Genomic DNA, 23146 nt, shown 5'->3' with positions numbered 1-23146 from the left:
GAATTATCCTAAAACCAACAAGCCAAAACTGTCATGTTCTTTGATCTAGAAATCCCATAGCTGAAAACTTCCCCAAAGTAGGCTAAAAACAGGACTCAGAAAAACGATATTCACAATGACAATAAAAATTGAAAGAAAAATAATAGAAAAGGAAACTGCTAAATAATTGTAATGACCAAGAAACTCAGCCCTAGAGAACAGCTGAGAAAATCTGTCCCCCTCCCTTCTCTGCAGAGATGAGGTACACAGAATTGTTATTATCAGACTTGGTCAGTTGTTGATAGGTTTTGCTGAACTGCTTTCTCTCTTTTTTCTTTGTTATAAGGAATGGTTTACTCCAAAACCATCCCTTAAAAGAGATGTTTCAAGGAATGGTTTGAGAGGAGGGAGAAGGATATATTCAGAAATGAATATGATGTAAAAAATCAAAGATATCAATAAAAATTTTAAATGTACATAAGCATAAATGCTGAAATAGTTAAGTACTAAAATCAAGCTGCTTCAATTCCCCTCCCTCACACCTCAAAACTCCTTTGTGTTTTCACTCATCCTCTCAATCGTTTATTCTGTCTCTGAAGAACCAATTTTCTTCCTTACCAAGGCTAACCTGTCCACTTGTTACCTTGATTCTATGCTTCATGTCTCCTTCAGGACTTTGCTCCATCAATCATATCTTCTTTCTTATGCATCTTTAATCTGACCTGCTCTACTATTACTGCCTCTGTTTATAAATAGGTTCAGGTCTTCCCAGTTCTAAAACCAACAAGCAAAAAGCATAGTGCTGATGGGTCCCCTTCCTTCCCATCTTTTTTTTATTACCCTTGAGATAGTCAACCTTTGTTCCTCCATATGAATATATTATTTTTCTAGCTCTATAAAATAATCCTGTGGTAGTTTGATTAGTATGGCACTGAATGGATAAGTTAAACATCATCATGTCTTTCCATGAAGAACAATCACAGAAAGCTTAGAGTAAAAAACACTGGCTTCCAAATTAGAAGACCCAGTTTCAATTCTTACCTGGGGGACCTTAGACAAATCACCTATCTTCTGTAGTTCTTTTTTTCATCCAAAGCACAAATTCTTCACCCTTTTTTGTGTCATGCATGGGTCCTTTCTCAAAATAAGGTTGTTAAATGCATAAGCTACATATACAAAGGAAATCAATTATATTGAAACAGTTAGCAACATATTTTAAAACAGGGTCATAGACCAGACCTTTGATCTATAAAATGAATGAGTTGACTTGATGGTCTATGAGATTCTTACCATTTATGATCCTAAAGTTAAAACTGTAAGGAATTCAGGTAACTAATGCAAATTAAGTTGAGTGAGATGGAAGGCAGGAGATTACCAAGGCACAACCTAAGATTGGCTATTAGCTAATAAAATTGTTTAGTCCCAGTGACCCATGAAATGGGACCTTCTCATTCAATGAAAGTATATTTGGTTATACGGGAAGACAGTGCAAAATCAGAAACTAATCATAAAAAAGGATGATTTGGTCTCAAGCAACCATTTTCTATGGCTTCATATTGGCAATCTAACAGCTGTCCAGATTTCTCATCAAATTTTGTCCTTTGAAGAATGTTTTTTTAATTTGGCTCAAACCTCTATCTTGACTCTCAGCTTGTTGATCCAATTAAAGGTATCATATTTCTGTGAATGTTCCAGGGGGGATTAGAGATGGAAGTTTAGCTGAGCCACTGGGTCTAACAACCCAATCAGTGCATAAAAGAGAATTCAAAAGTTTCCATACCATGAAAATTAAAAAATAACTCAAACTTTTTTAGCCAGTGCTCTTGTAGCAAGGAAGTGCTGTGTAAACATTCCATGCCTAAAAAGAACATTTTTGTGATCCATAGAGCACTTTGCTTTAGGTCTGTGCTGTTCCACTTTTCAGGAGCACTTAACTACAGGCAAGCTAGGAAAGAAGGCTAATGGAAAAGATCAAATGTTCAAGGTAAAAGCACAATTGTTTCCATTGTACAAATGTTGGTGTCTAAAATTTCTCTTCATTAAAGGCAGAAATGTGATGTACTTAAAAATAGCAGTTATACATTAACTACTACTTCTATTCTTCAACATAGAAGAAGCACAAAAAGGCATTTTTATAAATGATTAGACACTGAACAGAGGGCAATATGTAGACTGGGTTGATTTTTCTCCTTAAAAAACAGTTTTCTTTCAACCCAGTTCAGGGTAAGTTCTGTTTTTCTTGGATCTCTTAAAGGAATTAAGTTGTTTACATGAACCAATTTCTCTTTATCTAGGGAAAAAAGCATTCATCTTTCAACTTTGGACACAGCCTATGGTTTGGAGTTTTTTTTAAATTGGAACACTAGCCATTAAAAGTGACTAAATGAAATTATGCTTTAGTAAACAGTCCACTGAATTGCATTAGAGTACGCAGCAATGGGACATAGTAGATAGAGTATTGGGCCTAGAATCAGAAAGATTTGAATTCAAATCTCTCCCCTGACATTTATTAGCTATCTGACCATGGGTTAGTCATTTAACCTTTCAGATTAGACCTCAGATAGTTCTCTAAATTAACTTAAATTTAGGTTACAAATCATTACAATCTGCTTTGCATTGAAGCTTAGGTAGATGACAGTCCCTGGATATGCAATATATATCATTTACTCAGTATTGCAGCAAAGGCAAATCTTGCATGCCTAAAAGATTAACAATTCAAATAAAGGCAAAATGGTGCAGAGTCTCAGTACTGGACCATTGTTTTACTTGACATTAACTCATACTAATTCAATTAAGATCACTAAGTTCAATGTACAGGAGGGAATCCAGAAAGAAGGAAATGATATGACTACCCCTATCTTGATCAGACCATATCTAACTATATCTAAAAAAAAATCTAAAGTTTTACATTCAACTCTGAGCTTTACAATTTAATTTAGTACACTAAAAAGTTGGAGCATATCTGGAGATAAGTATTTAAAGTGGAGAAGGGACTAAATTTATGCCATAGAATCAATTAAATAATAAAAGTTAGAATAAGAATGACAATAAACTAAACAGTTAATTCATCTCATGAAATCTTTCAGGCTATTAAGTTGGATATGTCATCAGATATGCTGAATGCAACTAAAAAGGAATTTACCTCTGTGTTGGAGCCTAAGCAACTACTAAGATCCTTGAATAGAATCAAAAGTCTTTACCCTACATGGGCTCTGCCTATGTGAACTCAGTCAACAATCTGTTGACAACAAAAGACCAAACAAATGACTGGGTGATGTTCATGTGTTTGTTGAAATAGGAGAATATTTATGATGGCAATTCAGAATCAGGTCATTGCCACTAGAAGTCATAGATGAGTTTTGCTTATGGAGCCTAAATTTAGTGATCAAAGTTGATTGTGCAAGGAAATGGTTCAACATATATATCACCCTAGTCTATAAAAGTTTAACATATACTGGAAACAGTAGCAAGACATGATGTAGTAGCTAAAATTATATACAAGAAGTTTATACTTTTTATAGACTGAACAATGACTAATACTATAAGCATAGACCTTAAAGCATCCTCAAGAACTTATAAATTGTACTGGAACTGGATTGTTATCACCAATTGAATAACACTAATTTATTTGATAGTTGTTGCCATACAAAATATTCATAATTTCTGAGCTACACAGAATGAGCAGCTTTCTCTCTCTCTCTCTCTCTCTCTCTCTCTCTCTCTCTCTCTCTCTCTCTCTCTCTCTCTCAGTTAAGGAGATCAAACTAATGTGGAACTAGAATGAGGTACATATTATTCCTGTTGTCCCCTCTGCTATTAGTCATACTGAGAATACTCTCAGTCTGCCTAGAAAGGATGAACTTACATCCTAACACTTTCATTCAACTATAAACAGGAGTTACTTTACTTAAATAATTATCCCTAGATCATGAGGTATATAAGAATAACAAGAGAGCTTCTTTTACCAGAACTGTTTCCACTTGTATTCCATCCAAAAAACTAAGAACCAAATACTGCTAATAATCATCACAATAATTTCTTATCAATTCCACAGAAAAAGATGAGAACGAGATAACACCAACCTCCTCAAAACCTAATCCAACATCCATGCTATAAGAGGAAGACAACTAAAAAAGACGAATGGCAGCCTGGGTTCTATAAAGACTTTATATGCCCTCTAACTACTTCACAATAGCTAGGAAAACTAATTAATGATAATAAGTTTACCTTTTAATACTATATGATTTAATTTTGAAACAGAGATCTAGAGTCAGTTAACTCTGCTCAAAAGAGGGGTTCAGAGTATACTGGACATTTATCCTTTACAATAGAAGTATAATCAGAACTCTAATTAAGATTCATTAGTTCCCAAGTATTATTTGCCCATCCATCATCCATCCATCCATCCATTTATTCAGTATTTGTCAAGTGCCTATTGTGTTAAACACTGTGCTAAGTGCTGGCATAAATAAATGTATGTGTGTATGTGTGATGGAGTGTGTATTCAAGGAGCTTACAACACAATAAAGAGGAAAGATATGTACATACATATAAGAAGGGATTGGCCAAGTCCAGCCTTAATTCTTCATATGCTCAAAAGAGCTGAATTTGGCTAGTCCCCCATTATGCTAAGAAAGGGCAATGATATAAGTAAAAATAAGGGGTCTCAATATATTACTATCAGGAATTTGAGGAAGGAGAGATCACTTCCATCTAGAGTGAGTAGAATGTTTTCTAGTAATAATTTATGGAGGATATGGCCTCCTAGTAGGGCCTTGAAAGAAGAGAGGAACATTTATGAAATGAATATGCGGGAAGGAAGAGTTTATTCTAGAGACATGGAGGATGGTATGGGCAAAGGTAGAGACATAGGAAAGAACAATATGGAAACAGGGGACAGAAAAATCCAGTGGCCCTAGATCATAAAATGTGTGAAGGGCAATAGTCGAGAAAAAACTTTAAAAGGATATTTGGATCCAGATTATAGGGAGTCTTGAATGTGAAATTGAGGAATTTCAATTTTATTTCTTAGGCAACAGGAAGCTACAAAGGGTTTCTGATTAGAAGAGTGATGTGGTGAGTGGTAGGTTGGGAAAATTCCTCAGGAAGCAGGGTGAAAGATGGATTGGAGAGGGTAAGGCAGGAGGAGAGCTTCACAGGTTGTTTCAATAATAGTCTAGACAAGAAGAGATTAAGGCTAGAATCAATCCTGTTATACATTTATATATAAATAATGCTTTTACTTGCCAGTGTGCATATGGTGTCATACAGAGTTGTAAATAGGAATTCTGGCACCCTGGACAAATTGAGTTTGGGGCAAAAAAAAATCTAAAAGTAAGAGCCAGACACTCAATTTAGGGGGGGCGGGGAGAAGAGAATGAACTTTGAACAGGATAGAATGAACATTGGCGGTAAAGAGGTGGTTTTTGAGGGAATAGGTGGAGAAGAGAGATTGAGAAACAATAATGGAGAACAAGAAGTAGGCAGCATCCTCCCCCTATCCCTGTGTGCCAAAGAGTGGGAGAGAAGAAGCCAGAACTGGAGAAAGGGTGCCAAGAAATGTGGTATCCTCAGGAGAAATCAAGGCTTCAGGGAATATCAGCAGCTGAAAGGAATGTAAGAATGTTATATATCAATATAAAGAAATTTTTTTAGCCTTCAAAGATTCCAGAGGACACCACAGAAAAGGATGTCCAAAGAGGCTAAATTTACTATGATGGGGAGAGCAAGGGCTCTTGCCCCTGATTTTCTGCTGATCTGGCCAGATAGATAGCATTGGGAACAACTGATAGTCATGGGACCCTGGGAGAGCAAAATTGGGGAGGTGGAGAGAGAAGTGAAACCCTGGTGGGGGATGGAGGAGCAATAGGATGTTAGGCAGAAAGCATTGTGCTTCTCCCAGGTGGTCCCTGAAGTGAAATCCTGCCACCCATTGCTAATTCTAGCTTTTAATTGTGTGTTTACCGTGCTGAAATCATCAGGAGGGATCTCTAAACAATTAAGTGAGGGAAACAGAGGACTTTGGGATTCAATGAATTTTTAATTGATAGTAGCTTTCCTGGAGGTCACTAGGTAGCTCAGTGGATAAAGCATTTGGCCTGGAGTCCCGAAGAACTGAATTGAAATCTAGCTTTAAATACTTACTAGTTAGGAAAGCCTAGACAAGTCACTTAACCCCTGTTTACCTTAATCTCTGGAGAAGAAAATGGAAAACCATTCCAATATCTTTGCCAAGAAAACTCCATGGACAGTATGGTCCCTGGAGTCATGAAGAGGAGGACATGATCAAATCTACTTTGAAAATATCTTATATTTACCTACATATTCTCATGTTGTCTCTCCCATTAGAATGTGAGTTCCTTGAGGATTTAGACTTTTTTCTTTATTTTCCTAGTGCTATATATCTGAAATTATCTTCAATTGATCTTGCATATATTTTGTTCATTGATGGTTGTTTGCATTTTATCTCTTATCATATATGAACTCCTTAAAAGCAAGGGCTATTTTTGATTTGACTTGATTTTTGTATCCCTAGCACTTACTACAGTACCTAGTATGTTTGTTGTTTAGTCATGTCAATCTTTGTGACCTTGTTTGAGGTTTTCTGGGCTAAGATACTAGAGTGGTTTGTCATTTCCTTCTCCAGGTCATTTTATAGATGAGGAAATTGAGATAACCAAGGTTAAGTGACTTGCATAGGATCGCATATCTAGTAAGTGTCTGAGAATAGATTTGAACTCAGCACCTGTTTTATATTTGTTTATTTGACTTTATATCCCTCAAACTTAGAACAGTGCTTGCAAAACAGTAAATGCTTATTAAATAATTGTTGATTGACTGGTTTCTTTAGGAATATACGTTTGGTAGTTGTTTGAAGGACTGTAGACTTTAATGGTGCTCCATGTGGCAGAAAGACATGGAACACCACTGTCCCTGAAGAACTAAATATTAGTGTCATGTGGAAAGCAATGGAAGAGAGTATGGTGAATATAAAGAAGTTGTGCCATTTAATCAATGAGAAACTCCAAAGAAGAAGAATAAAAAATATCATCAGAAAATTGAATGATAAGAAGAGATGAGCCAGTAAAGTGGCAAGAAAGAAAGATGGAGGATGAACAATCAGAGTGTTCCACTTATACTATTTCAATGAGGAAAAAGAAAAGGTGTAGATGTAAGACTCAAAGGATGTGTAAGCTTTGAAATTAGGGTTGAAATCTGCATCATTAGAGAGCATGCTAAAAGCAATAATCTATCCCCTTCCCTGGTGAAAGTAAATATAGTTTGTCTTTATTGGTATTTACAAATAAAATAGCATTTCCAAAGAAATACCACTAAACTTTCTTTATTTTCATTATTTATCTCAAGTAAGGTATTGAGATTTCCTCAAGATGACTTTTTCTCTTACTTTCCATCTTGGAATAAATACTCTATATTGATTCTAAGGCAGAACAGTAAGGGCTAGGTCATGGGGATTAAGAGACTTGCCCAGGGTCACAGAGCAAGGAAATGTCTGAGGCAAGATTTGAACCCAGGTCCTCCTATGTCTAGACCTGGCTCTCAATCCACTGAGCCACCTACTTGCCCCTTAGACTTGACTTTTGAATCAAGAGAGTAAAGGCTCCATTTCCTGTTCAGCTGAGTACAAAGCCACTTTGACAAACTTCAGAATTGCTTGAATGCTTGGCTCTTGGCAAAATGATGGATAACTCAGGCAAAGTTGCTTCTCCAGTCTGAGTTCACTCAAGGAACAGTTATGCTCCTGAAGAATATCTGAATCTCTGGGATCATAGATCTATTTGAGTATTTCAGTTGTCGACAGATTAAAGAGGAGAAAGACTGCATACAAGAAGACCACAAAAGAGGCTACTGAAAAAGTCTAGGTGAGAAATGCAGTTCCCTGGGGAGTCCAAGATTTGTGAGACCCTGATGTTAAAGTAGATTTCACAAGAAAAAAAAAACCATTTGGAATGTTTATGAGATATTGTGAGAATTTTTTTATTTTTTCTGCATTTGTTTCTGGACTCCTGGGAGTCCTTCACATCTTCTGGAGGATAAAAAGCAAGCTGTCCTATACCTTATATTTGTATGTTATCATGAGCATTTACATGGGACTGGGTGCTCTGTAACATTCGTTCAAACTAGACTAAATTAAATTGTGCAATTTTCCAAGCCAAGCAAAGAGACTGGTCATTTGAGGGAGTCCCCAAAGTTAGAGATTCTAGATCATAGATTATATCTATTACACTCATTTCATGGCCTGTGAGATATAATGTCATATAGTTTTTTGAGTAAAAAGGCAAATCAAGAGCAGTATCAGGATAGAATAATCATAGTTCTATTTGGAATTAAAATAGATAGCTAGGTAACCCAGTAGATAGAGTGCTGGACCTGGAGTTAGGAAGACTCCTCTTCCTGAGTTCAAATCTGGCTTCAGACACTTACTAGCTGTGTGGTCCTGGGCAAGTCACTTAGCCTCGTTTGCCTCAGTTTCCTATCTGTAAAATGAGATAGAAATGGCAAACCACTACAGTATCTTCCCCAAGAAAACCCCATATGGGATAAAAAAAAAAGAATCCAATAAGATGGAAATAACAATAATCCTCATTTATGTAGCACTTCAATGTTTACAACAGATTTTCCTCACAACCCCCATGGAAGGGGGAATATGTTCATTTTACGAGTAAGGCAATTGAGGTTCAGAGATGTTAACTGGCTTACTCTTGATTATATGGATAGTATTAAAGCCCAGAGTCCACTCAAGTCTGCTGACCCCAAGGCTAACATTCTTTCCATAACACCTTACTTTTTATGCTTCCCTTTTGTGATTCCCCAAACTGAACTTGAACAGAAAAGCCCATTCCAATTTTATCTGATCAAATTCTTTCTCTTGCTGCTCAGTGAAGAGAAAAGCCAACAATTAGAAAACAATCTTCCTTTCTATAGAAAGAGAAATCTCTAGACCTTGAGCCTTATGTGGATGATAGTTATTACTTGCCTCTCCTCTGCCAGCTGCGTCATGTTTCTCCATCAATCTTCAAGTGAGCAAAGACATTTTACAACATCTCTTCTGGCAAGCAGCCAATATTCAAAAAGACTGCCTAATCCTGGCATGAGACTCCAGTGCTGACTTGCCTCTGATGATGCAAGCACAGCTCTGGGTGGGATAGACTCTTTGACACTGATACAACTCTGTGGCAGCAAACAAGAGCAAGAGTTCTGATGAACTTTTCTAGTCTAGAAAATGAGTTTTAGCCCATTAAAAAAAAAAAAAAGCTTTTGCCTAAATGCTTAATCATCTGACATGCCACACTAGAAGAGAGAAAATGCTCATTTGAAAATGGACAGAGTTTAACTGGAGCTTTGGGATACATTGAGGCTGTGTCTTTATTCAAAGGAACACTTTATTCAGGATAAAAACATTGGATTGGTAGGTTTTCCATACTGCTTTTATCAATAAATCATGGTGTTGCCTTCAGCACATGCCAGTATAATTCCAGTTTCCTAATCCTTTTTAGGTAAGAAACATCAATTCTTGCTATTCTAATGTGTCCAATAGGGCTATAAATTAGGAAATCAGGGAAATGCTTTGTAGCCCTTGGGGGGGTATGTGAATAAGTAGGGTACAGGGAGAAGATCTGCCTTGGCTTCTCTAGGTGTAAAATATCAGTAAAAGCAAGAAACAGCTAATGTCACATCCTTGTGAATTGGGCTCAAACTAAGAGGAACTGAGGAAAATATGGAGAAGGAAAGCAGGAAAAGAAGACTAAAATATTAATTGATGGAATAAGGACAGGTTTTTTCCTCTGCTTGCCCACTTCCAACTTTATAAAATGACTATATAATTACATTAGTGTGTGGAGCTGGGGAAAAAACAAACACATAAGAAAAGTAGCTAAAATGGGAATAGCAGGATTTGAGCACCTTAGAAATCATCTAACCCTATACCCTTATTTATCGAAGAAGGATGTGAGTTCAAATGATTTGCCTACAATCAAATAGTTCTAGGTGGCATGTTAAATGGAAAAGGCTAAGTGGTAATAATACAATGAGCTGGAATTTCCTCTGGATGAGAAAGCCCTTCACCAAATCAGAGAACAACTCATCAGTAACTTAGTAAACAAGTCAAAAAGAGTTGACTAAACTCAAAAGGAATTAGGCAATTTGGCCATGTTCACATAGTTAGTGGGTATCCAAGGAAGGATTTGATCACTTATGGGCTTTTTGACTAAGATTAAGTGTCCAAGGAAGGATTTGAATCTGAGTCTTCCTGATTCCAAAATCACCCTACTATTCACTACACTAGAGATGTCAAACTCCTAGCCTATAGGCAACATGTGGCCAGCAAAACTCCCAAGGGTAGCCCAATCCAAATGAAAATGTAATTGAGAAATATTTAACAAAATAAACAAAAATGCAATACTATACAGATAATGTTAATTTTTACTTTCTAGATAAATACCCAGCAACCATGTTTTAGTCCTATTTGAGTTTGATAAAGTGGTAGTTCATCATTCATTCATTCATTCATTTAATTAACTTTTATTAAGGGCCAGACATTAAGCACTGGGGTAACCAAAAGGGGCAAAAGGCAATCTCTACCCTCAAGGAGCTTATAATCAAATATAATATTTATATAGTATTTTAAAATTTGCAAAGTAGGGGGCAACTGGATGGCTCAATGGATCGAGAGCCAGGTTTAGAGATGGAAGGTCCTAGGTTCAAATGTGATCTCAGACACTTCCTAGTTATGTGACCCTGAGCAAGTCACAACCCCCATTGCCTTATTATTAAAAATAAAATAAAATAAAAATAAAAATTTGCAAAGCACATGTTCAATGTGCTATTTGAGCTGAGCCTCCCCTAAATTTTGATGTAGATACTAAAGGTATCATTATTCCTTTTTTACAGATTAGAAAGTAGAAGTTCAGAGGCTTAAAAATGCCTTGCTCATAGTCACACAATTAATAAGTATCAGAGATGAAATTTGGATCCAGGTCCTTCTGACTCCAAGTCCAACACTTTGCTTTGCCACATTGCATCCTGTGTATGGTACCCAAATCTTTTTTTTTCACATTTGAGAAACAAGAATCAGGTACTTAATTTCTTATTTAACTTGACTTCACCATTTTAGCAAACATTTTTCCTTCTGGGAGGTGAGAAGGGTAGGCCTTCTTCAAATTTCATTTCTAAATCAATCTTATACAACCTGATGTTCTGTAAGTTCCTCAGTAGTGATTCATTCTATAATCCAAGGAGTAGGCCATAGAATGATTTAGTAGATTTGAGCAGTTTAACTTGGATTTACAAATTACACTTGAGTCTTAGAGGGAGATTTACTTTTTCTTTATCAACTTCATTTAAGTTGAGCTTGCCATGACCTTGCTAAATATTTCCTTTAGAGCTATTCCAAAGCTTTCAAACTCTTTGCTTAGACTTCTCTCTCTCCCTCTCCCCCTCCCTCTCCCCCTTCCTCTCTCTCTCTCCTCTCCCTCACCTTCTCCTTTACCCTCTCCCTCCTTCTCTCTCTTTCTCTCTCTCATTCTTCTCTTATCTCCCCATCTTTTCCCCTCTCTTCCTTCTACATTCAGGTGCTCTGAACTCCATTTGAGCTGTCTCTGAGACATGCCTATTAAATGCAGAATGCAACTATAAAAATATTCAGAATACACTGGTGGGAAAGGGTAGCAATAGCTTGCCACTACATCTCCTCTTGGATCTAGAGTATTACCTTGCTGCATACTTGGAAGGAGGAACAAAATGGTTCTGCAACCTAAGGATATGTATGAATGTTCTCTGATAAGAGATCTTCCATGACTTTGAAAAAAATCAACTATAAATTTAGAGATTGCTTTGTTAGCTTAATCGCTTCTGAATCTTGAGAAAGGAATAGGTTATTATTTTCCCCCCAGGATGATTGAAATGTAGTCTTCATAGGTGAATGGATTCAGTGATTTTGAAAGGATGGCTCATATTATAATCACCTTCAAGCAGGAGACTTAACCAGGATTCTATGAACTATTCAAAGATCCCAGAACTTAAATGGGGAAGGGAATGGGGAATTACATCTTCATTTTCACTAAGTGAAGTCTAGTATTTTCTTCAATTATTTAAAACTATTATTCTATGTTTTATGTGATTGGACATGTAAAATCTATGACATTGCTTACCATCTCAATGGGGGAGGGAAGGGGAGAATTTGAGACTCCATATTCTTGGGAAATTGTTGGAAACTGTTTTTACATGTAATTGGGGGGAAAGAAAATAAATCTAAAAATATATATATTATTCAAGAAGGAGTCTGACTGTCTAAGAGGTCTATGACAAAAAATGTTAAGAATTCCTGGCTTAAAGGAATCCCATTTGCTTTTCATTCATATTTCTTCTTAAAAGCCCACAATTCATTTACATGCACCTAGGTGACACAGTAGGTAAGAGCATGGGACTTGGATTCAGGAAAACCCAAATTCAAATCTCTCCTCAGACACTTGGAGGGACTAAACCCAAGTTTTCTCATCTTTAAAATGGAGATAATAACTCTTATTTTGAGAATCAAATGTGATAGCATATGTTTGCTCAAGACTTTGCAAACCTTAAAGCATCATGGAAATGTGAGATTATTAAACTCCATTCAGTCAATGTTAAAATTAATCACAGAAGCATGAAATTTCAAAGTTGAAAAAGACCTCAAAACCTTTGAAGTCCAACTTATGCCCAAGTAATGATACCCACTAAAACATATCCAACACTATGAAAACAGCCTTTGCTTGAAAAGCTCTAGGAAGAAAGTTGTCACAAATATGGCTAGAGGTTCTCTATTCCATCTCTAATCCATAATTCTCTAGCCCATCAATGCCCTTCCTAACATGTCTCACCCCAAACTGAACACAATACTCCCAGTTTGGTCTGACCAGGACAAAGTTCAGAACCCATTCCTATTGCTTGACAAAGGTGTATTGTTTTGTTATCTGTTTTTAAGTGCTTAATCTCTCTTTACAGCTCAAATCAGATTCAGACTCTTCTTTTTGTAGCTGTCAAATCAAGGTTACTTAAGCTATTTTTTAAAGTTGCCAAAATCTAGAGTGCCCAAGATCCTGCTGATCTATGAGTTTTTATATACCAGCATTGGCAAAGGTTTTCAAGTTCGTGTGCCCAAACTGCAACTTTAAGCTATCCGTGAGCCCCACCCCCACCCCCATTACCCCAGAGAGCAGAGGGAGGAAATGCTCCCTTTGTGTGATTGGACAGAGGGGTAGGACATGTAAAAAAAAAAATGTCCTTAAGTGCTGAGAAGAGGGGAAAGGGAACAGATCCCCCCTCCATCATGTTAGCTGGGCACACACACCAATGTTGTTGTATACTGTCAGTCCTAATGTCAAGGAATCATAGATTTAGATCTAAAGAGTACCCAAGTTCAGCCCCTTCACTTTACAGGTGAGAGCCTGTGAGGTCTAATGAGGTTAAGTGACTTATCTGAGATTACAAAGGGAGTATTTGAAGGCAACCTAGTGTATTGGACAGGTTCAGGACTTGAAATGAGATAGAGCTAAGTTCCTATCCTCCCTCTCACAACTTGCATGACCAAGGGTAGGGCAACTAGATAGTGTAGTATTCAGAGCACTTGACCTGGAGTCAGGAAGACTCATCTTCATGAGTTCAAATCCATTAAGCTGTATGACCCTGGGCAAGCCATTTAACTTTACTGGCTTAAGCTTCCACATCCATAAAATGAACTGGAGACAGAAATGGCAAACCACTCTAGTATCTCTCCAAAAAAATCCCAAATAGGGTCATAGTTAGACATGCTTAAAACTACTAAACAAAAAACAAAAGTCAAATAACCAGTGTAAGCCTATAGTTATCTTTAACCTGGAGGTCTAGTAACTTATTGTTTAAAATATTTTGATAACTTTCTATATAATTGGTTCACTTTGTGATCCTGTGTTATGTTCTGCATTTAAACCATTATTTTAAAGAGTCCAGAGGCTTGACCAGATTACCAAAGGGGGTCTATGACATAAAAAAGTCAAGAACTCCTGCTATAATAACTAGAACTCAGGATTGTTTTGAGCCTTACATGTATTAATGATTAATTCATAGTGCTTAAAATTCTATGAAGTCTGATATATGCATTATCTATTTGGAGTTTCACAATGACCCTGAGAAATAAGTATTTTTTCTCCATTTTACAGGTAGAGAAACTGAGGCTGCAAGAGGGTAATTGACTTACTCATCACCATTTGAACCTAAGTCTTCCTTACACCAAGTCCAGCAAAACATAATGTTTCCTTTTTTGTAAAATAGGAAAGTTGAATTGGATTATGTCTAAAGCCCTTTGAGTTTTAAATCCCACACAACAATGCTATGAACCCAGTTGCCCAAAAATAAAATCCAGAACTCATAGGATCATACATTTAGAACTGACAGGCACCATCATAGCTATTGAGTCCAACCTCCCTCATTTTGTAAATGAGGAACCTGGGGTTCCAGTTTTAAGTGACTTGTATAGAGCTAACATCATGCTACTTCTTAGGATGCCAGTGCATTTCTTTAACTGATAGAGAAGGATGGATAATTACATTTCCCTAAAATGTTGCTAGCCAATACAACTTTTTCAAAGTACCTCAATCTTGAACCTCAAGAAGTGTAACTCAACATGCTTTTGGAAAATGGCCAAAATCCAGTACCTATAAAAGAAAAAGCAATCAAGATACCACCTGCTAAATGTTATGTCTACAGAAGTACTCTGCCAGATCAAATCTAGAATATGACCTCAATTGAGGTCATATTCTATTGACATCACATTTTATGAAGGACTTTGAGAAATTAGGTATATTCAAAGAAGGGAGAACGAAAGGCCATTATAAGGATCTGTTGACAGAACTAGTGGTTTTTAGTATGGAGAAAAGGAAAAAAAAAGGTTGAGGATGCCAGTATGATGGGTTTTTGTTTTTGCTTTTTTTCCACCCATTTAAAAAAAATGGCCTTGAGGAAGAGGGATTCATTTTGTTTTGCCTGATTCCTATTCAAGTGTATATAAAATATTGGATTAGGTGACCTATTCCATATGTTTCTTTTAACTAAAACTTGTGGAAGTTTCAGAAAGGAATATAGTCTTAATAGTGAAGGAAAAATACTAGTATGAAAAGAAGACAAGACTGACAATGTGATGGCAAATGATAGAACCATTCATTAAGGACTCAATGGGACCTTAGAGATCATTTAGTCCAACTCCTTCATATTATGGATCAGGAAAAGAGCTCCAAGAAGCTGACAAGAAGCTGTCTAGGTCTCGTGAGGAAATCAAGGCAGATTCTTTTCCTTCTTTTATCTTCTTTTTTCCTTTAAATCTAAGTATAAAGATGTTATTGATTATAGCTATCTAAGTAGGAGAAACATTAAAATGCAACCTTGGAACCCTAAATGGTGATGGAAAGGAAGAGACTACCCAACAACACAGTGTAAAATCTTCAAGATCAAAAATTCACAAAATCATAGGGTGAGAGTTTAAAGGGATTTTAAAGATAATCTCCTTCAATCCCATCATACACCTAAGGAAACCAAGGCTCAGAAAAGTGAAGCCACTTGTCCAATGCAAATTATTTTTGCTACACCTGTCAGTAATAATCCCAGTTCATGAGAATCAGATCATTTTGGGGTTTGGTCTGTAACTGTGATTTATGCAAACTAGAGAAATCCTGATGTAGAAACTCCTTCCACAGATACTCAGGGAAGATTCATCTATATTTTTGAGTCATAAAGAGTTATCTGGACATTGAAACATTAAATGATTCATTCATGGTCCCAGAGCAAGAATTTGTCAGAAGCCAGTATTGAATGTTGACCTTCCCAACTCCTGGACCAATCCTCTCTCTGACACCTTATTGACTTAAAGCATGGTCCCTTCTGTATTCAGCACATTGAGTGTCCCTATAAATAGTCATTGATAAGGAGAGAATGGACATGCAAAGTGTTGACCTAGTGAATAATTAACAGTATCTTATCACTAGTTTAGTTATATCTTCAGACTGCTGCTTATGGACATTTACAAATGAGTGAAATTTTTCTGTCTCTGGTAGCCAAACTGTATTGTCTAATAATTAAACCAACCTGTACCCCATTCTGCAGCTGCAACCCCAGCAGTTTAATAATTAGGTCAGAAGAAACAGCCACAGTTAAAAACTGACCAATTAGCCCCTCAACACCATCTTCCCCAGTAATTAATGAACAGGGAAGCAAACTGACTCCTGTTGCAGGAAAAAAAAAACAAAAAACAGACATATTTACCTTCCTTACAAATGCCCTTAGCAACACATACACAGCATGAGGAAAAAAGCTGCATAAAATGTAAATGGTATATATATATTTTTTATTTTCCTTGCATAAAGTAGCAGAATTTAGTCAACTTAGCAAACCAAGTAAATCAGCCTTACTCCCCTCCATCTACTCTGAGGACCAAACTAATGGTCAGTGGGTGAGCAAAGTCCTTCCAGAGAGCACTTGGTTTTTATGACCTACCACCTTTCCCATTGCCATTTGTGATCTGAGAACTATCATCCATAAGAATTGCCATTTTTAAGATGTAGCAGATAGACAGCTCTCCTTGCAACCAGGAAAACCTAGGTTCAAGTCTGGCCTCTCACATATACTGGCTATGTGACATTTGATAGTCATTTAAAGTCTTGGTACTCTGGGCAACTTTCTAAGCCCTAAATTGCAAAAAAGTGCTGATCTACAACAAAAGGAATTTCCTCTCCTGTGAGTTTCTGTGTTATACCAATGAAATCATACATCTCCTACATAGATCTCTAACCCTTCTCTAAGAGGAATGAGTTTCAGACTTAGTTTATTAGCAAGAGACTTCTCCTGAACTATGTCTACGAAGATTGAAGAGAAGCAAAAATAGGAAGTGAGATGAATTGAAATACTTGGCATGGAAAAGAGGGACTAACAAAACTACTTTGCCTGAAATTACAAAGTAATTGATGGGAAAATGTTAACTTTTTATTGAATTATCTGGATTTTTTTTTTCATGTATAAGTGGCATCCTACCCTAAAATAGAAACAAATTTAAGAAACTTTTATTAAGCACCAACTCTGTGTAGAGCACTATTCTATGTTTCAGGGAAGCTATAAAGTCTAGCTAAGATGGGGTTGCTACCTTCTTGGAGCTTACAGTCTGGAAAGGGGAAAACCACAACTGTAATGCACACATTACAAAAGTGAACTGGAGAATTGTTCAAGTGTGCAGTGGGACATCACCTCAGAGGGATCTCTGGTTGCATGGAGGATGTGGTGTTTCCCTTGGGCTTTAAGGATGGTTAGGAATTCAGCTGGCAAAAAAAGGGGGGGGGAATCATAAGGGCAGGGGGAGTACAAACACTGAATTGGGGAAAAGGCACTAGTGCCTTTAGAAGAGGAGAGGGAAAAAAAAGAAAACCCATACTGGCTGTTGTATACAGTGCATGGAGGCTAATACCCAAAAGAAGGCTGGAAGAGAGAAGGAAGGGACAAACTTGTTGAAAGTCTTGAGCGCCAAATAGTGAAGCTACTTTACTCCATAAACAATTGAAAGCCACAGATTTCTGAACCAAGGATTGACATTACAAGATGTGTGCCTAAAAAAGATAAATCTAGCAGCTGTATGGAGAAAAAAAGGGGAGGCAGGAAGCCCTGATGGAGGCTTTTGCAAAAGTCCAAAGAAGCATGAGTAAAGGTGGCTTGTACTGGGGTGATAGAGGGGAAGGAAAGATGTGTGGAAGTGTATATACATCAGGCACCTGGACTTGATGACTGATAGGACATAAAAAAAGAGCGAAGAATTAAAGATAACATTAGTACTAAAAATTTCACAGGCTCCCTGGACATAAGATTTATCTGCCATTGAAATCACCTTATGGCCTCTCCCTGCTCCATCCTTCCCTCGTGGGTTATGTGTTTGGGAGTTTTTAGCTCTCAGCGTTTGAGTGTATATATTTGTGTGTATGTGTGTGTGTGTGACTCACCTCTTACAAATGTAAATGGATGAGCCCGTGGTAGGTCTCCCTCTCCCCCACCCCCTTCTCATTAGAACCTAGCTCCTAGAGCAGTCAGTACTCATTCCAGTCTCAGGTCGCTTCTCTTGACCTCTTGGGCATCCTCATGGACTCTCAAACTGGATCGGAAACCCAGTGCTCCAGGGGGGCAGGGATGGGCACTCTGAACGTTGGAAAGTGCTAACCACCCCAAGCAGTAGCAGAAACACCAACACCACAAAAAGGGGATCCTTTAGCGTGGGAACACTACTCTAACCCCTCCTGCTTCTCCAAAGACCTCAGCTACCCGTCAGCCCGCCCCCTCACCCCCCAGCTTCACCGTGTGCGCATGAGCACAGGCACCTCCCTCTGTTCCTCCCTGGGCTAAACTTTCTAATTCCCTTCTTTGGGCTCCGGGGCTGGAAGGAGCTGAGAGAAGAAACGTTTAAGTTGTGGGTAAGAATAAAGTTTCTGTGCGCTTTCTTTATACAGCCTTTTCCTCTTCCTCTCTCTTTTTCCTCCCATTTCTTGGGAGCAGCAGGGGGGAGGGGAGAGGAAGAGTAGCCTTTTTTCCTCCACTCTGATCATTTAATTTGTCTTCTGTTTCCCCCACTTCAGCAGAGAGAAAACTGGAGGATCCACGAACGGCTTTTTTTTTCTTCTCTCTTTGCAGTTCCCCTCCAGCAGAAGGGAGGAGGAGATGGGATTACTCCAGGTGCACCTTTTTGGTTTCCTAGGTAATTCTGAAGAGCTGTACCTGGTGGTGTGGTCTTGGGTTTGGAGATGGGGGAGGGAGAGAGGAGCAAAAAGGAGGGGAGAAATATCCTGTTGCCAGCGCTTCACTGGGGGGGTCTAAATGAATCAGAGGAGAAATAGGAGGTAGAAATTAAGCGTTTGTTCTAAAATCCATTCAGCCTCTCTTGGCTAAGGGAGCTGCTGGGAGGCGGCGGGACCCGGGCGTGGAGAGGTGGCTGTAACCAGAGCTCTGGTTCTCTGGTCCCGGGTGCATGTAACTCTTGATTTTACCTTTAAGCACCTCACCTCTCCTAGGTTTGTTCCCTTAGAGTGCAGGAGTGAGAAAGCCTGAGCCACCTAGGTCTGGTCCCGAGGTCGATTTCTCTCTCTTCTCTCTCTCCCTGCCTGTAATCTATTTCCCTGGGAAACCGCCTAGAGCAGAGCGACGAAGGCTTTATTCTGGAAATTGCCTGGCGCCCCGTATGACTTTAATTAGCGATTGATGTTCGCCTCTGGATAGTACCAAAAGGCAGCTGGACCGTTTTCTTGCTCGGATTATGGCGAAATGTGAAGCAACCAAAAAGTTGCGAAGTTCCTTTCCCCATTTTCGTATTCCTCAGAAGATCCACCTCTCTGGGCTAAAGGGAGCCGTGCCAGTCTGTACCCCGGGACGTGCCTAAGTAACACACACACACACACACACACACTTGCGCTTTGTAGTAAGCAGTAAACAAAACAAAATAATGAGTTTGTAATTTATCTCCTGGTGGGAGTTGGGACTCCTCAGGATCCAGGCTTCCCCAGAGCCCGGGAAAATGGGGTTCGGAAGGGTTCTGAATGAACGTTTGGAAGGTGTTGCTCAATACTGATCTCTTGTTTTATGTTCTCTCTTCTAACTGCCTCAATCCTCCACTTTTCTCTCCCGGTACATCAATCTGCCTCCTTCTCCTGCTCCGGGGACCCAACATTCTTAACCCGACCCCTGCTCTCTCTCACCTCTTGCCTACTTCCCCTTGTAAGTGCTTCTTTACCTACCATACCTTCCTCCCCTCTCATCTCTTATTTGTCATACTTTTCTGTGTGCCCTTTCTTCTCTGACATCTCCCTCCTCTGCCTGCATATCGTGGGTCTGACCCCATTCTTTCCCACCACTCAGCTCTATGGGGAGTCAGTGTGCAAGCCCAAGAACCCGAGTACAGTTATGGCTGTGCGGAAGGCAGCTGCTATCCAGCCACTGGAGACCTGCTGATTGGCCGAGCCCAGAAACTCTCCGTGACCTCCACATGTGGACTGCACAAACCTGAACCGTACTGCATTGTCAGCCACCTCCAGGTAAGCCTGGGGGCTGCTGGGCGTCGGTGGCTGGACTGGGCTGGGCTCCCCACGGTCCGAGGGACTGTAAGGACCAGATTTCTTCCGTCAGCCAATTACCCAAATAGGAAGCCAGTGGCCAGGGAGGGCCTCAGGAGAGTACGGCTGGGAAGCCTTTCCTTTTGCCCCATCTCAATGTGTTTGCACAGTTGCATCCGCTTAGTTTCCTGTCCCACTGGACAGACAGCTAGCCTCATGTTCTGTGCCTCTCTCCTTTTCCCTAGATCAGGAAACACTGAGAAACCTAGCTTAAAAAAAAAAAATTGCAGGTTCAAGTAATTTCTTTCTTCCTCTTTATATCTGACCTGTGGGGGGCAGGGCAGGGTAGTTTCTGTACTCGAAGTTTCCTTGGAGCCACACAGCTCATAGAAACTTTTTCCCTTCCATGAATTTATCACTCTAGAAGATAACCCACACTAAAGTTCAGTTCAGCCTATATTTAGGCATTGAGAAGGTAGTAATGACATGAGCATTTGATTTCCTCATTTCCCCACTCATATTCCATCTATCCAAATAATCTGCCCACTTCAGATCTTTTGCTTTTCCAAAAAAAAAAAAGAAAAAGTATACCAGATACTATGACACCCTGACTGAAGATGAAAGGACCCCACCCTAACACTGAAGAAAAGCTAGAAACTACTTCTGAAGGAATTCTCAAAGTTTAGATTTCAGAAGTCACATGTTCATTTATAAAATTTAATTCAAAATTTTAAATTAACAAAATGTATTTTCTCTCTCTCCCACCTTTCTTCCTTTCTCCACATTGGGCTAAAAAGCCATCTTACCAAATATGCAGAGTCAAGCAAAACAAATCCCTTCATTGGTTGTATCCAAAAAATATGTTTCATTCTATGTACCCTGAGTCCATCTTTATATGGGATTATCTGTCAAGGAGGTGGGAAACATGCGTCTTCATTTTAGGTGAAAGTTTTTAAAATGTTAAATTTTTCTAAAGGCCAAAGAAAAGAGTTAGTTGTTTTTGTTAGGTTTTTTTAAGGGAAGAGAATGGAAAATAACAGTAGATAATGCTTATTCCAAATGTAGAATAAATTTAATCCTAAACTATCACTACCTATTTTGACTTGCATATTATATTGGCTCTTCAATAGGAACACCAAATTCAATACTTTGTACTGAAGTCCAACCTTTAAAAGGAAGAGAATCTATTCCAAAGACCTATTTTTTTTTTTTTGTGGTAATGTGGTAAAGTGGACTCATTCATTCAATTCCAGGTTTATACAGAGATGTCTAGACCACTTCCTGATTAGAAGTGAGGCTATAATTAGCCCCCCCTTTTTTTAAAGTTCTGGTAATTGTTCTCCATTACTAATTTCCTTGACTACATAGTAATGACTGTAACTGATGTTGACTTTTTTTATCAGTATGCAAATCAAGGTAAAATATGTTTCCATGGGAGGTAACACTCTTGTTTTACTAAGGCAAAATAAACTAACCTTTCCTAGGCTTGGGCAGCTCTATGAAGTAATCCCTATCTTATTCTAAAACAAATAAGTGACCTTCTCCTTAAGGTTCTGCCATAGTCATTAGAGTCTGTATTAGAAAAGGGAGTCAGCCTTTACATTTGTCATGATAAACCTTGAAATTAGAGGGGAGTTTGTTACATTTTAAAAACCATTTCTATCAATATGTTTGCTAAAAGGCAGTTTAATCTCAAAGAGATTACATTTGATCAAGGAAGATATACAAAACATCTCCTTTCATACCTTTGATACTCCTCAGCTATCATGGGTAACTAAAGATCAGGGAGACTAATAGTGCCCTTCAATAGAAAGTTCCAAGGTGCATGCCTGGCTCTCCTGAAAATGAGCTCATTGGTAATAGAACTTTTTTCCAAGGCCATCTTAATCATTTCAGATATTTTTGATTTCAAGTTTTCCTTCCTTCCCCAATTCCCATAACTCTTTAGTAATGGGGCAGAGCAGAATCTAAGTGTGTTTCTAAAGTTCCCAAGCCTCATCAAAATAGCATCATAAGACAATAGACCAGGAGAGCTCAAAAGGACCCCAGAAGTCATATTCCAACTCCTTATTTTATACTTGTGAAGAAACACTGAAAAATGAACTGACTTGTCCAAGGTCACATAAAGGCAAACCCTTTGAATTTATAGCCAGTGTTTTCTCATCCCTCTACTTTGTTTGTTTCCTATGGACTTTAACTTAGGAGTCCAAGAAGTGATTCATATTATTGTTTTTTAAAGAAATTTAGTTGTTTTAGTATTTATATCTATATAACTATAGCATGTATGACATATTTTTAAATGTTTAAATAGTTTATTTTTTAACATCACTAACAACACTAATAAGTGTATAATAAATATGTTTATAAAATCCCTTTATGAATTGTACTCCTGAGTAAGATGCTTGAAATTATTTATTAGGAATAAAATTTATTTAAATATAAATTGTATTTAAAATAAAATTTAAGTCAAGAAATTTATTTCCAATTAATAGTTTGTGCAAATCATGCCCTGTTCTACTTTTGAACTTTTATTGGGGCAGGGGGCAGATTTTCCATTATTATTTAGACTCAAAAATGTATCAGCCATAAAAAAGAAACTTTAGATACAATTTTAATAATATTGGTTCATTCCTTTTTTTCATTGATATTTTTAGAGAATAACGAATTCTAGCCAATCTATGTACCCACTTAATTTTTTTTCAGGAGGACAAGAAATGCTTCATGTGCAATTCACAGGATCCTTATCATGAGACACTCAACCCTGATAGTCATCTCATAGAAAATGTGGTTACAACATTTGCTCCAAACCGCCTTAAGATTTGGTGGCAATCTGAGAATGGTATGTGGTTGGTGTGGGAACAAGTTCCGTAGAGAGTAATTGGTAACCCATGGTTGGATTTAAGGGCTCCTGTGTGTTCATAGCTATTTGTTGGTTTCTCTGTCCTGTAATTATGGCCTTTTGCAGATTTATTGCCTAGAGTGCTAACATGTCTTAGTAAAATCAGATTCCCCTGTCCTGGGGCCTTCATTTTCTTCAAGAAAGCTCTCTTTCATGGTAGAGCAAATGAGTT

At 38.1% G+C, this 23146-nt stretch overlaps 1 protein-coding gene across 2 annotated transcripts in view; it reads left to right on the top strand.

The window, feature by feature from the left end:
- Nucleotides 1-18281: 18281 nt before the first annotated feature.
- LAMB1 (laminin subunit beta 1) overlaps nt 18282-23146 on the top strand; it is a 92742-nt gene continuing 87877 nt past the window's right edge. Inside the window, exons 1-4 of one of the 2 annotated variants that reach the window (XM_001363804.5) lie at nt 18282-18446; nt 18664-18727; nt 19882-20057; nt 22779-22914. In XM_001363804.5, the coding sequence (XP_001363841.2) occupies nt 18691-18727; nt 19882-20057; nt 22779-22914 (349 nt within the window). In that variant the 5' untranslated portion in view covers nt 18282-18446; nt 18664-18690. Of the gene's footprint in view, nt 18447-18608; nt 18728-19881; nt 20058-22778; nt 22915-23146 lie in introns of both variants that reach the window. The other variant, XM_007504122.3, reaches the window with a different exon arrangement.

The sequence above is a fragment of the Monodelphis domestica genome, chromosome 5, assembly GCF_027887165.1.
Source record: "Monodelphis domestica isolate mMonDom1 chromosome 5, mMonDom1.pri, whole genome shotgun sequence".
NCBI lineage: Eukaryota > Metazoa > Chordata > Mammalia > Didelphimorphia > Didelphidae > Monodelphis > Monodelphis domestica.
Note: the sequence above shows the minus strand (reverse complement) of the source record. Positions and strands in the feature narration are given on the sequence as shown.